The 12,879-nt window shown below is 34.2% G+C and overlaps 1 protein-coding gene and 1 pseudogene across 11 annotated transcripts in view; one reads left to right on the top strand and one right to left on the bottom strand.

Moving 5' to 3' along the window:
- Positions 1 to 12,879, top strand: part of RALGAPA1 (Ral GTPase activating protein catalytic subunit alpha 1) — a 240,264-nt gene that overhangs the window by 165,126 nt on the left and 62,259 nt on the right. For all 11 annotated transcript variants that reach the window (XM_026019058.2, XM_026019059.2, XM_072761425.1 and 8 more), the window contains one exon: positions 10,971 to 11,094. In XM_026019058.2, the coding sequence (XP_025874843.1) occupies positions 10,971 to 11,094 (124 nt within the window). The remainder of the gene's footprint in view (positions 1 to 10,970; positions 11,095 to 12,879) is intronic.
- LOC140599355 (large ribosomal subunit protein uL23-like) lies at positions 4,254 to 8,781 on the bottom strand (annotated as a pseudogene).

Genomic DNA, 12,879 nt, shown 5'->3' with positions numbered 1-12,879 from the left:
AAATTTATTCCTAAGCGATTTTTTTTGGATGCTATTATAAATGAGATTGTTTTCTTTTTCAGATAATTCATTGTTAGTGTATAGGAAAACAACTAATTTTTGTGTATTTTGCATTCTACAACTTTACTGAATTTCTTTACTAGTTCTAGCAGTTTTTTGATGGAATCTTTTGGATTTTCTTTGTATAAGATCATGTCATGTGCAAAAAGAGATAGTCCTACTACTTTTTTTCCCAGTTCAGATGCTTTCTGTTTCTTGCTTGATTCCTCTGGCTAGGACTTCCAATACAATGTTGAATAGGAGTGATGAGAGTGGATGCTCTCATCTTAGAAAAAAAAAAGTCTTTCAGCTTTTCACCATAGAGAATGATGTTAGTTGTGTGCTATAAGATATGGCCTTAATTATGTTGAGGTTCATTCCTTCTATGTCCACTTTGTTGAGAGTGTTTATCGTGAATGAATATTGAATTTTGTCATATTAACATGTAATTTTCTATTCTTGTAGTATTTTTACCTAGCTTTGGTATCAAGGTAATGCTCTCCTGGTAAATGAGTTTGGAAGTATTCCTACCTTTTCACTTTCTGGAAGAATTTGAGAAGAGTTGGTATTAATTCTTTGAGTATTGGGTAGAAATCTCAGTGAAACCATCTGGTACTGGGCTTTTCTTTGTTGGGAAGTTTTTGATTACTGCTTCCATCTACTTACGTGTTACTGGTCTGTTTAGATTTTCAGTAGGTTGTAAATTCCTAGGAGCCTATCCATTTCTTTTAGGTTGTCCAGTTGTTTGGCAAATAGCTTCATTGTAGTCTCTTATTTGCATTTCTATAGTATCATTTGTAACATCTTTCATTTATAGTAATATTTATTTGGGTCCTTTTTTTTGTCTAGCTAAAAGCTTGTTAAAATTGTTTCTATTTTCAAAGACTCAGCTCTTGGTTTTGTTCATGTCTTCTTTATTTCATTTTTTCTTCTCTAATTTTTATTATTTCCTTTCTTCAGTTGTTTTGGGGCTTAAGTTTGTTCTTTTTCTAATTCCTTTAGGTGTAAAATTAGTGGTTTATTTGAGATACTTCTTTTTTTCTTGATGTGTGTATTTATCACTATAAGCTCTCCTCTTGGAACTGCTTTTGTTGCATTCCTAAGTTATGGTTTGTTGCATTTCCTCTTTTGTTTATTTCAAGATGGTTTGAATTTCTCTGTTGATTTCTTCTTTGATCCATTGGTTGTTCAGGAGTGTGTCGTTTAGTTTCCATGTATTTGTGAATTTTTCAGTTTTCTTCCTGTTTATTGATTTCTAGTTTAATTCATTTGTGTTGGAAAAGATATGTGATACAATTTCTTTCTTCTTGAATTTGTTGAGACTTGTGTGTTTTAGTATATGATCTATCCTAGAAAATGTTCCAAGTGCACTTGAGAAGAATGTGTATTCTGCTGCTGTTGGGCAGAATGTTCTGTATATGTCTGTTAAGTCCAGTTAGTCTGAGGTATTGTTTAAATTCATTTATTTGATTTCCTATCTGGATGATCTGTCAGTTGTTGAGAGTGGGGTATTAAAGTTCCCAACTGTTATTGTATTACTATTTTCCTTTTCTTCTAGTATGTTGTTTATATATTTAGGTGCTGTAATGTTGGGTGCATAATTATTTATAATTGTTATATTTTTGATGGATTGACCCTTTTAACTTTATGGTAGTGACTTTATTTTACCATTTTTAACTCACAGTCTATTTTGTCTGATATAAATATAGCTACCTTTGCTTTCTTTTGATTACCATTTGCTTAAAATATTGTTTTCTGTCCCTTAGATTTCTCATTCTCTATATGTGCTTAAAGCTAAAATGAGTCTCTTGTAAGCAGTATATCATTTGGATCTCATGGTTTTGTCCCTTCAGCCATTTTGTGTCTTTTGATTGAAAAATATAATCTATTTACATTTAAAGTAATGTTGAGAGGTTGTTGAGAGGTAAAAATACCATTTTTCATTGTTTTCTTATTTGTAGATCCTTTGTGTTTTGTTTTCCCTCTTGGTGTCTTCATTTGTGATTTAAAGACTTTTTGTAGTAGTATGTAGTAGTATGCCTACATACTACTTTATCATAGCCTTTTGTGTATCTACTACAGATTTTTCCTTTGTGGTTACCATGCAAGGCTTACATAAAATGTTATGTTTATAACATTTTAAGCTGACTTTACAACTTGATAGATGGCATACAGGAAGTTTATACTTCTTCCTCACATTTTTGGTTATTAATGTTATATCTTTTTAATATTTTTTATATTATGTATCCAAACAAATTATTATGCTTATGGTTATTTTTTTAAGATTTTATTTATTTATTCATGAGAAATAGAGAGAGGCAGACACATAGGCAGAGGGAGAAGCAGGCTCCCTACAGTGAACCTGATGTGGAACTCATCCCAGGAACACGCCCTGAGCCAAAGGCAGTCGCTCAACCACTGAGCCACCCAGGCGTCCCTATGTTCTGTTTTCTAACTCATTAATTTTTGTCTTTTTTTTTTATAAGCTTATCTTCTTTTTCTTCTAGAAGTGAATGTTTTTATCTTAGTTTTAGTCTTTATTTTTTAACAATGAAATGGTCTTAGGCTTTAAAATTTTTCAGAGTATAATTCCTGTCCATTTTTTTAGTCTCAGCTTAAACATCATTTTTTCTTAAATCCTTTCTCTAAACTACCTGTAACATTTTACCTTCCTCCCCCGTCTATGTTTGGATCATCCATGTGCTGTCACAGAGCCCTGTAACACACTTCCCTGTCATAACATTTATCACACTATTATTATTACTATTAGTATTCTTAGATATTCTTATTCTTTCTAAAACAATTATAATAATTCTCTAAATAGGGCAGCCCGGGTGGCTCAGCAGTTTAGCGCCGCCTTCAGCCCAGGACATGATCCTGGGGACCCAGGATTGAGTCCCACATCGGGCTCCCAGCATGGAGCCTGCTTCTGCCTCTGCCGGTGTCTCTCTGTCCCCTCTCTATGTCTCTCATGAATAAATAAATAAAATCGTTTAAAAAAAAAAACTTAAAAAACTAATTCTCTAAATAATATGTGAGTTCTCATATCCTAACTCTTCCCCATAATAATTTATCTTTGGTCCAGATGGTAAAGTCCATGAGGGCAGGAATCATAACTCTTGCTGTCTTATTCACCATGCGTTCTTGGACCTCAAGGCTCTACTGAAACTATCCTTCTGACAGTATCTTGATCATCAGGTCTAAAATTTTCTCAGTCCTCACCAGGCCTTTTGATTTATCTAATTAACTAAATTTAATTTAATAAGCATTTTAAAAGATTATAGCAGTTTTAGATTTACAGAACAATTGATTGCAAAGTAGATAGTTCCCACATATCCTTTTTCCCCTACACAGTTTTTCTAGCTGTTATACCAGTGTGGTGACATTTGTTAAAATTGATGAAACAGTATTGCTATATTAACTGAAGTCCATAGTTTACATTAGAGTTCATTCTCTGTGTTGTACATTGTATGCATTTTGACAAATGTATAGAAATAGGTATCCACTGTGATAGTATCCTATAAAACAGTTTCACTGCCCAAAAAAAACCCCTGAATATTACATCCCCAAATTTTAATACTATTGTCTTGTCTTTAAAATGTTCTTCTCCCCTGTAACACTGTAGTTACTGTATTCAACTCCTAATTCTCTATTCCAAGTTTATCTTCACTGGCTCATCTTTTATCTCCTAACACCCTAACATAGTTATCCCTCTCATTGGGATATCTCTCCCTATCTTATCAACCATTCTTTCCATGTACTTTTGTCTCTCAATTCTCAGCATGATTTTCCAGCTACTTATTGCAAATTTTTAACCTGCCTCCGTATTACCATTTCCAGGTCACCATTTCATTCCCGAGTCAGATCCTCATAATTTTCTTGATTATGTTTAGAAATATTTCAGTCACCCAAGCTTGACCATTTCCTTTCTCTTGCCCTTAGATTTTTATAACCATTGTACCAGTTCTTATTATCTCTTCCTCTCTCTTTTCTTTGCTTTCCTTCCCACAACCCCTTGATTCATGTCATTACTTTAAAGAGATTGTTAGAAAGTGGGGGAAATAAAGTCTATCAGCACCATTTTTCCAACAGTATTTGCTTACTTTGAGTCTCTGTCACATTTTGGTATTCCTCGCAATATTTCAAACTTTTTTATTGTATTTGGGGTTGGGGGGGGGTTTATTTTAATGAAAAAAATTTAGATTTATAGCTGGCTGGACTCAGTTTAGATGATCCCAATTTTGTTGGCAACATCCAAAGCATCATAGTCAGGAGCTGGTCGAACATATGCTTTCTTCTCTCCATCAGGCCTGATCAAGGTGTTGACCTTGGCCACATCAGTGTCATAGAGCTTCTTCACAGCCTGTTTGATAGGGTGCTTATTGGCCTTGATATCCACAATGAACACAAGTGTGTTGTCTTCTGTTTTCTTCATGGCTGACTCAGTAGTCAGGGGGAACTTGATGATGGCATAGTGATCAAGCTTGTCTCTCTTGGGGATGCTCTTTTGAGGATATTTAGGCTGCCTTCAGAAATGCAGGATCCTGGGTTGTCAGAATGTAGGTGATGTATGGATCTTTTTTTTTTTTTTTTTTTTTTTTTTTTTTTTTGGTGACTGCACGCCTTTCAGCACCGCTTTCTTAGCTTTCAGAGCCTTTGCTTTGGCTTCGACTTTGGGAGGGGCAGGGGCTTCCTTCTTCGCCTTCAGCACCATCTTGTGAAAGGGCAATTGTATTTGTTATGGTGATCTATTATCAGTGGTTATGACTTGCTGAAAGCTCAGATGATGACTAACATTTTTTAGCAAAAAAAAGGTTTTATTATTATTTTTTTTAGACATAATGCTATTGCACACCTAATAAACTACAGTACAATGTAAACATAACTTTTATATACACTAGGGGAAAAAAACTCATTTGATTTTATTGCTGTATTCGCTTTACTGTAGCCTAGAACTAAAGCTGCAGTATCTCTGAGGTATGCCTGTACTTGTCTGATGGACTAGGGAGGAAAAATGAAAAGTTACATTGTTTATACTCTTTTCTCCTTGTACCATTTATAGATCCTTTATTTTCTTTGACTAGATTAACTGATTGCTGTTGCTTGTGGTTGAACCACCAGATATTTTTATTTCAGATCTCAAAATTTGTATTACTATTTCTATTGCTGTGTATATCAGGGATTTAGAAGTGCTAATAACTTAGCTGACTTCACTTGGAATTATCCAATAGTAAGCTCATAATATTTTGTCATTTCTATACATATTCTTATATGGTTGCATGTAAGTTGCAAGTTCATTAATTTTCTGGGGTTTTTTCTGGTATCTTTCCCTTGGTATTCATTATTGCACATATTAAGCTGATGGCAGTATACCAAACATTTTAGCAGCTGTAGCTAGGTAAGTAGAAAAATATAAAGGAATGGTAAAGGATTAAAATTTGACATGAAGGGCAGCTGAGCTCTGCTTTTACAAATTGTAGGAAGGTCACAGATAATATAAAGGTGATTTCTCTTTTATTTTTGCATTGTAAAGATTTATGTTCTATTTTTTTTCCTACATGGCACATATTTCTCCCAGCTTTTAAATTTATATAGTATTAGGTGAACATTTTTGAGTCTTTTCAATTTTAAAAATTGTGATTCATGAGTTCTAATTGATAGCCCTTTACCTGAAAAAAATGAAAAAGTTTGAAATATTGCAAGAATTACCAAAATGTGATAGAGACACAAGGTAAGAACATTGAGAAGTTCCCTTTCTGTTAGGATCAGGATTTACATATAGTGGATCATGCTTCCAAGTTAAAATCTTAACAGCTTTCTTGAGATGTACTTCTTACACCATATAATTTACTCCTTTTTAAAGTGTACATGTTTTTAGTATATTCACAGGGTTGTTCAACTGTCACAACAACCTGATTTTAGAATATTTTAGTCCCTTCGAAAGGAATCCCCAGTAACTCCTCATTACCACCACTTCTCCTCCCCCACTCCCCAGCTCTAGACAACCCTAATCTACTTTCTATTTCTATAGATGTGCCTATACTGGACATTTCATATAAAAGGAGTTAAATAACATATGGTCTTTTGTGGCAGGCTGCTTAGCATAGTGTTTTCAAAGTTCATCCATATTGCAGTGTTCTCAGCACTTCATTTCTTGTTGCAGAATAATATTACACTGTATGGATATACTACATTTTGTTTATCCAGTCATCAGTTGATGGGCATTTGGGTTGGTTTCACTTTTTGGATATTATGGATAATAACTGCTTTTGAACATTCATGTGCAGTTTTTTGCCCTGGATGCTAGTTTTATAAACTTTTTGAAAGATTTTTATAGATTTAGACCTTATATTAAGATAGATGATGCATTTTGTTTGTCATTGCTGGTGTGAGGTAAGAAGTGGCAAGGTAAGAATCTACCTTATTCTTTTGCTTGTACATATCCAGTTGCCCTGGCACTATTTCTTGAAAAGACTCTTCCAATGGAATTGTCTTGATATCTTTGTCAAAAAAGCAATGATGATAAATATAAGGTTTTATTTTTAAATCAAAGATTCTGTTCCATACAGATCTATTTGTCTCTTCTTATGACACTACTGCAGTACATTGATTGCCACCACTTTGTAGCAAGTCTTATAATTGGGAATTAGGAATCCTACAGTTTTGTCTTCTTTTTCAAGATAGTTATGGCTATTCTGGATCTTTTGTATCCAGATAGATGAATTTTAAGATGAGCCTGATAATTTCTACAAAAATAGGAGCTGGGGTTTTGGTAGGGATTCCATTAAGTTTGTAGATCAGTTTAGGGGTATTATCTTAACAATATTAAGTCTTTCGGTCCATGAATGGGATTTTTTTTTAAGATCTTTAATCTCTTTTGACAATGTTTTATAATTTTCAGAGTATAAGTTTTGTACTTTAGTTTTTACAGTATAAGTTTTATACTTTTTGTTATATGCTTTTGTACTTGTTTAAACAATTTATTATTTTGGGGTGGTATGGTATTATAAAAATAATTTTCTTAATTTTGCTTTGTTCATTGTTGGTATATAGAAATACAATTCATTTTTGCATGTGGATATTGTATCCTGAACCCTGCTGAACTCATTTAATAGCTCTAAAAACTTTTCAGTGGGTTCCTTAGGATTTTCTGTATATAAAATTATCTCATCTGCAAGTGGAGGTGGTTTTACTTATTCCTTTTTAATCACATTACTAATTCAGTCTCTTTGTAATTGATCTACTCAGGTGTTCTTTCTCCTCTTGAGTTGGATTTAGTAATTTGTGTCTCTCTAGATATTTTTCCATTTAATCTGTTTTATCTGATTTGTTGGCATATAGTTGTTCATGGTTTTCCCTTATAGTCCTTTTTATTTCTGTACCATATGTATAGTGATGTCTCTTCGTTAGTTTCTGATTTTAGGAATTGGGCTCATCTCTTTTTTTCTTGTTCAGTCTAACTATAAGGTTATCAATTTTGTTTATCTCAACCAATTTTTAGTTTCATTTATTTTTCTCTCTTGTTTTCTGTTCTTTTTGTTGTTGTTTCCTGTTCTTTTTTATTTTATTTCCACTCTAGTCTTTATTATTTCCTTCTTCTGCTTGCTTTAATTTTAGTTGCTGTTTTTCTAGTTTCTTAAGGTGGAAGGCTTAGTTATTGATACAAGATCTTTTCATCTCTTTTTAACATAGGCATTTATATCTATAAATTTACCAGTCAGCACTGCTTTGCATGCATGCCATCAATTTTGGTATGTTATGTTTTCATTTTCATCATCTCTGGGAGTTTTCTTATAACCCTTGACATTTATTCTTTCAGTTATTTAGGAATATATTGTTTCATATCTACATATGTGTGAAATTCCCAGAATTTTTCTTATTGATTTTAATTTCATTGCATTGTGATTAGAAAATACCTTTTGCATAATTTCAGTCCTTTCAAGTTTATTGAGGCTTGTTTTCTGACCTACCATATGGTCCATCCTGTAGGATGTTCCTGTATTCTATAGAAGAATATGTGTTCTGCTACTGTTTTGTGGAGTGTTATATAAATGTCTTTTAGGTCTAGTTCCATTTACAGTCTTACTGAAGTCTTTTGTTTCCCTGTTGATATTCTCTTAATTGTTTTGTCCATTATTGAAAGTGGGGTATTGAAGTCGTCAGCTATGATTGTAGAAATGTCTGTTTCTGCCTCCAGTTCTATTTTTGCTTCATGTATTTTGAAGCTTTCTGTTAAGTGCATGTGTATTTTTAATTTTCATATCTTCCTAGTAGGTTGACCTTTTAACATTATGAAATGTCTCTTTATCACTAATGTTTTTCATTTTAAAGTTTAATATTAATATAGCCAATCCAGGTTTCTTGGTTACTGTTTGCATGGTGTCTTTTTCCATTTATTTTACTTTCAGTGTTATTTGTGTCTTTGATTCGAAAGTGCATTGCTTGATCATTTGTTTGTCTTTTAGTGATTTGGTTGAACTAATCCTGCAAAGTCTATTTCCTTACAATGTGTGCAGCCTTGGCTCTCCCTGCTCAAAAATTGTAAAATGTTTTTTATCTTTTAGCAGGGCTACCACAGGTTCTCCTCGGGGTTGGCATAATCTATCATTAATCAAAGTTTGTACTTTGGCCCCCTTAACCAGTTAAGTTTTTGGTTTTGGATGTATGTGTGGCTTAGAGGCCACTGTCATATTCAGAGTGTTTGTGTATGTGTGTGTGTGGGTGGGTTTTTTTTTTTTTTTGGTCCCATGTTTACCCAGAGACTAGTGGCTTAGAGGTTTGCTCTCTGGTTGTTCCAAAAAGGGTACAATATTGGATATACACAGTCTTCTAGACTGCCATGGTTGACTGGATGTTGTTTTTAAGTTGTGGCTTCCTAGGAGTTAACCCTGAGTTCAGGTAGAATATCTGTGAGACTTTACCTTGTGTTGATAGGTCTACATGCTTTCATGTCTGTCCTGTATCTCTCATGTGGGTACAAGGTAGTACTTGTGCATATTCTTCTTGACCCATAGACTTCACTGTGTTCCCAAGAGGACCCTTCTTGGCTATCTCTTCCTACTTCTCTCCATTAAAACTTCAGGCCACTCTGCTATTTTACTTGTGTCTGGAAGTGCTAATTTCTCTTAATGGCTTTCCACCATGCTCTTTCTTGTTTTTGACAAACCCACAGGCACGGGGTTGTCCAAGCTCTGTTTCAAAATCAAATCATTCCCCCTCGGGCAGAGCTGCTGCTGAATTCTTTGTCTTTATGACCTGTTTCACCCTAAGCAGAACACAAGTAGTGGCCAAACTCTGCCACTATACCTCACCTGGGGTCAAGGACCAACTTCTCTTGGAGTATAACATTCTCACTCTAAAAGTGAACAGTTAGAGAGGGATTGGCAGTTCTTCATCTTCTTAGCTTTCCTCTACTGGTGTGAAACCTGTAGCCTACTGGTAAGCTAGCATGGGGAAGATTGGGACAAACTCAGCCTTTTGCACCTAGAGCTTCCATTGTAAGAGAGGAAGCTGGATGAGTTAAGGGAGACATGGTTCTCTTAGCCACAGCTGCCTGGAATAGATCTTATGCAGCATGGAGCTGAGGAAGATGAGAAACACAGCCAGCAGCCTGTGTCTGCCAGGGTGAAACCATATTCCCAGTCTGGGAACTGGAGGGGAGAGGGAACCCTTATCTTGGCCTGAGTTGAATGCCCAGGGTAAAGGTATAATGTGGAAGTAAAGAGGTGGGGTGAGCAGTTGTGGCTCAGATACCAACAACTCACTCTGTTCTTAGTAGATTGGTAGATTTTCTTGAATGAATGTTTTTCCATTTGCTATATGTCCTAAGGATGATATGCAGAGACTTAAAATGATTTTTCTTAAAAATCATTTTCACTACTTAAATTGATATTTTGCTTGGGAAAGGGTCCACCAAGATATTTAATCTGTAATTCTGGAAGTTTCCCTTGCCCCCCAAATTATATTTTATTACTTAGATTATCCTAACAATACATTGAATATACCAAAAGTTACCCAAGTTTTCACCACATAAAGTGAAATATTGCTATTAGTGAAAGCAGCTAAAATATCTTTGTTCCTGTTTTTAAGTTGCTGAAATTGAAAACCACAACCATGACCTTATAACTTCCTCAAGATATGTGGGAAAAATCTGGTTATCTGACTAACTTTTTAAAGTAATTTCAATTCTTACTTACTTGTTGTTGAATATGGTTTGTTTGCTTACTTTTTAATTTATACATACTATAGTAGTGAAAACATTACCTCTGATCATAAAGTTTATTAGCCCATGCTTTGTTAAATCAATCACTTGGACCAAATGTAGTGTGCCCTAGTTAACTTGGAAAGCCAAATGGCATACAAAAAAATTTGTTTTTATGAACATTTTTAATTTGAGGGAGATCTAAAAAAAAGAAAATATTTGAGAACTTGTCACTTATTCCATCCAGTTCTGTAATATTTGTGTATAAATTTCTTATTCTGTACTTTGAAGAAAGGGATCGTTTCTCAGTCATCTCTGTACTTCTACTTAGTTTTATTTCTAAAACACATCTGTTTATCTCTGAGATTTGACCACATTGCACAACAGATAACTCCTCAGATGCTTCATGCATTCACACGTCTTTCCTGATACTCTTACTCCTCTTCATTTGTCAGATCTCACTTTCCTTTACCCAATTCATTTGTTACTTTCTCTCCTTTAAGTGTGTCTCTGTTTCTCCAGTCAGAAGTAATCACACCTTTCTTTTGTTCCACTGGCAAGTTTTAACTTTTTAATTTTTTACTTATAATTGCATATCTTTCTCAGTAGATTATAAGATTTAATGCATCTTCATCTTTTAATTGCCACATACTTTGTACATTGAACTTAATTGGATGAATGAATAGATAAATTAATGATTAAATGAACGGTGTAACCTTTTGTTTTACAGTCGAGAGACTCACAAGATCGCAGTATTTTATGTTGCTGAAGGACAAGAAGATAAACATTCCATTCTCACCAATACAGGAGGAAGTCAAGCATATGAAGATTTTGTAGCTGGTCTTGGTTGGGAGGTTCGTTTTTAAATTCTATCAGACATCATTGTATTTTTATTTAGAAGCAATGATTTTCTATTTCTTTCTAGCTTATTTTAGAAGAATTACTTTAAGATACTCAACACCTTAATGCCAGGTTTGTTATTGTTTCTGCTTTATTTTTCATCTTCATAATTTTTTAATTTTATTTATTTATTCATGAGAGACACAGAGAGAGAGAGGCAGAGACACAGGCAGAGGGAGAAGCAGGCTCCATGCAGGAAGCCCAACGTGGGACTAGATCCCTGGTCTCCAGGATCATGCCCTGGGCTGAAGGCGGCGCTAAACCGCTGAGCCACCTGGGCTGCCCTATATTTCATCTTCAAAGACAGGAGCAGGTCAGAGTTCAAAAGGAAAGTTGTTAACTTTTTTTTATAAGTGAGTATATTGTTAAAGAGTACTAAACTTATTAAACTCATAGGTTTAGGAGATCTGGATTTTCCTCACAACTGTGAACACTAGACAAGGGGTCTTCACACTAAGATATGAACATCTTTAATACTATACCAAGGCTTTTAAGGGTCACATTGGCTTGGTTAGTTTTGAGGAGATTCATTTCCAGATCCTAAATTTAAAGCCTAAGAAGGCTTTTTCAGTCTCTTGCCTCATCTTTTCTGTTCTTCAACTCTGTAAAAGAAAGGCATACCACATACCCACCCAAGTCCCACATTACCCCCAGAAAGGTTTGTCACCCAAAAATAAAGTTCATTTAAGAAGGCATGTTCTGAGAGGGTCTCTGACAGCAAATCAAGAAATATTCAAAGGCACTGCGCTTTATGTCATCCTGATAACCAGCTCATGTCAAGGTTCCTGTACCAAATATGTGTATCTTAGTATTGTAATTCAGAAGGGAGGTATTTGTCATAGAGACTTGTGTTAATATGTTTACTTAAATTGACACATGAAGTGTCATCTAGAAGTGTCAGACATTTTCTAACAAAGTGAATTTGATGACAGCTGATTGATACATCATTAAGTTAATAGCAGACATTTTATATATATTGTATCAGCCAAATCTGTAGCTTTACAATTTTGATGAATCTATATTTAAAGCACATATACATGTAACATAAAGTATACTAGAAATTATAATTTTTGCAACAGTTTAAACTTGTGATGAAATGTTTCATTATAGTTGTCAATTTAATACACAGTTTCTTAAAATTCTTGTAGAGAGTACATGAGCAAAATTGTTGAAGACCACTGTACTAGACTAGACTATAAGACCTTCCTAGAGGGCAGGCACTTTTATCTCATCGATTTTTCTTTTTAAAAGATATCTAGATGCCCTGTACAGTGTTTAGTACATAAGCTTCTAGCATTCAGTATATATATCTTTATGCCTTATCCAACATGCTATTTCCCTTTAAGTGAGTTTCTTGGGGTCTCTGTTGCTATTTGCTTATTTGTCAAATGTAATATATTTTTTACACAGCAGATACAATGTGATGCTCAATTGAAATTAGGTATGTGAAACTGCTTTAGAAATACTAAAGAAAAATTATGAATAGATTTTCTGCTTAAAAAAACTATTACTAAAAGCAAGAAACATTTGAAAAAGAAAAAAGTAGTAGTACTTACGCTTCCATATTTTACAACTTAGTACAAGACAATAATAAACAGTATGGCACTTGCACCAAGGATAGACATATTGATCAGTGGAATAGAATTGAGATTCTAGAAATAAACCCATACTTCTGTGGTCAACTAATTTTTGACAAGTGCCAAGACCACCCAGTAGAGAAAGAATAGTCTTTTCAATAA

The sequence above is a fragment of the Vulpes vulpes genome, chromosome 6, assembly GCF_048418805.1.
Source record: "Vulpes vulpes isolate BD-2025 chromosome 6, VulVul3, whole genome shotgun sequence".
Taxonomy (NCBI): domain Eukaryota; kingdom Metazoa; phylum Chordata; class Mammalia; order Carnivora; family Canidae; genus Vulpes; species Vulpes vulpes.
This window is presented reverse-complemented; position numbering and strand designations above follow the sequence as displayed.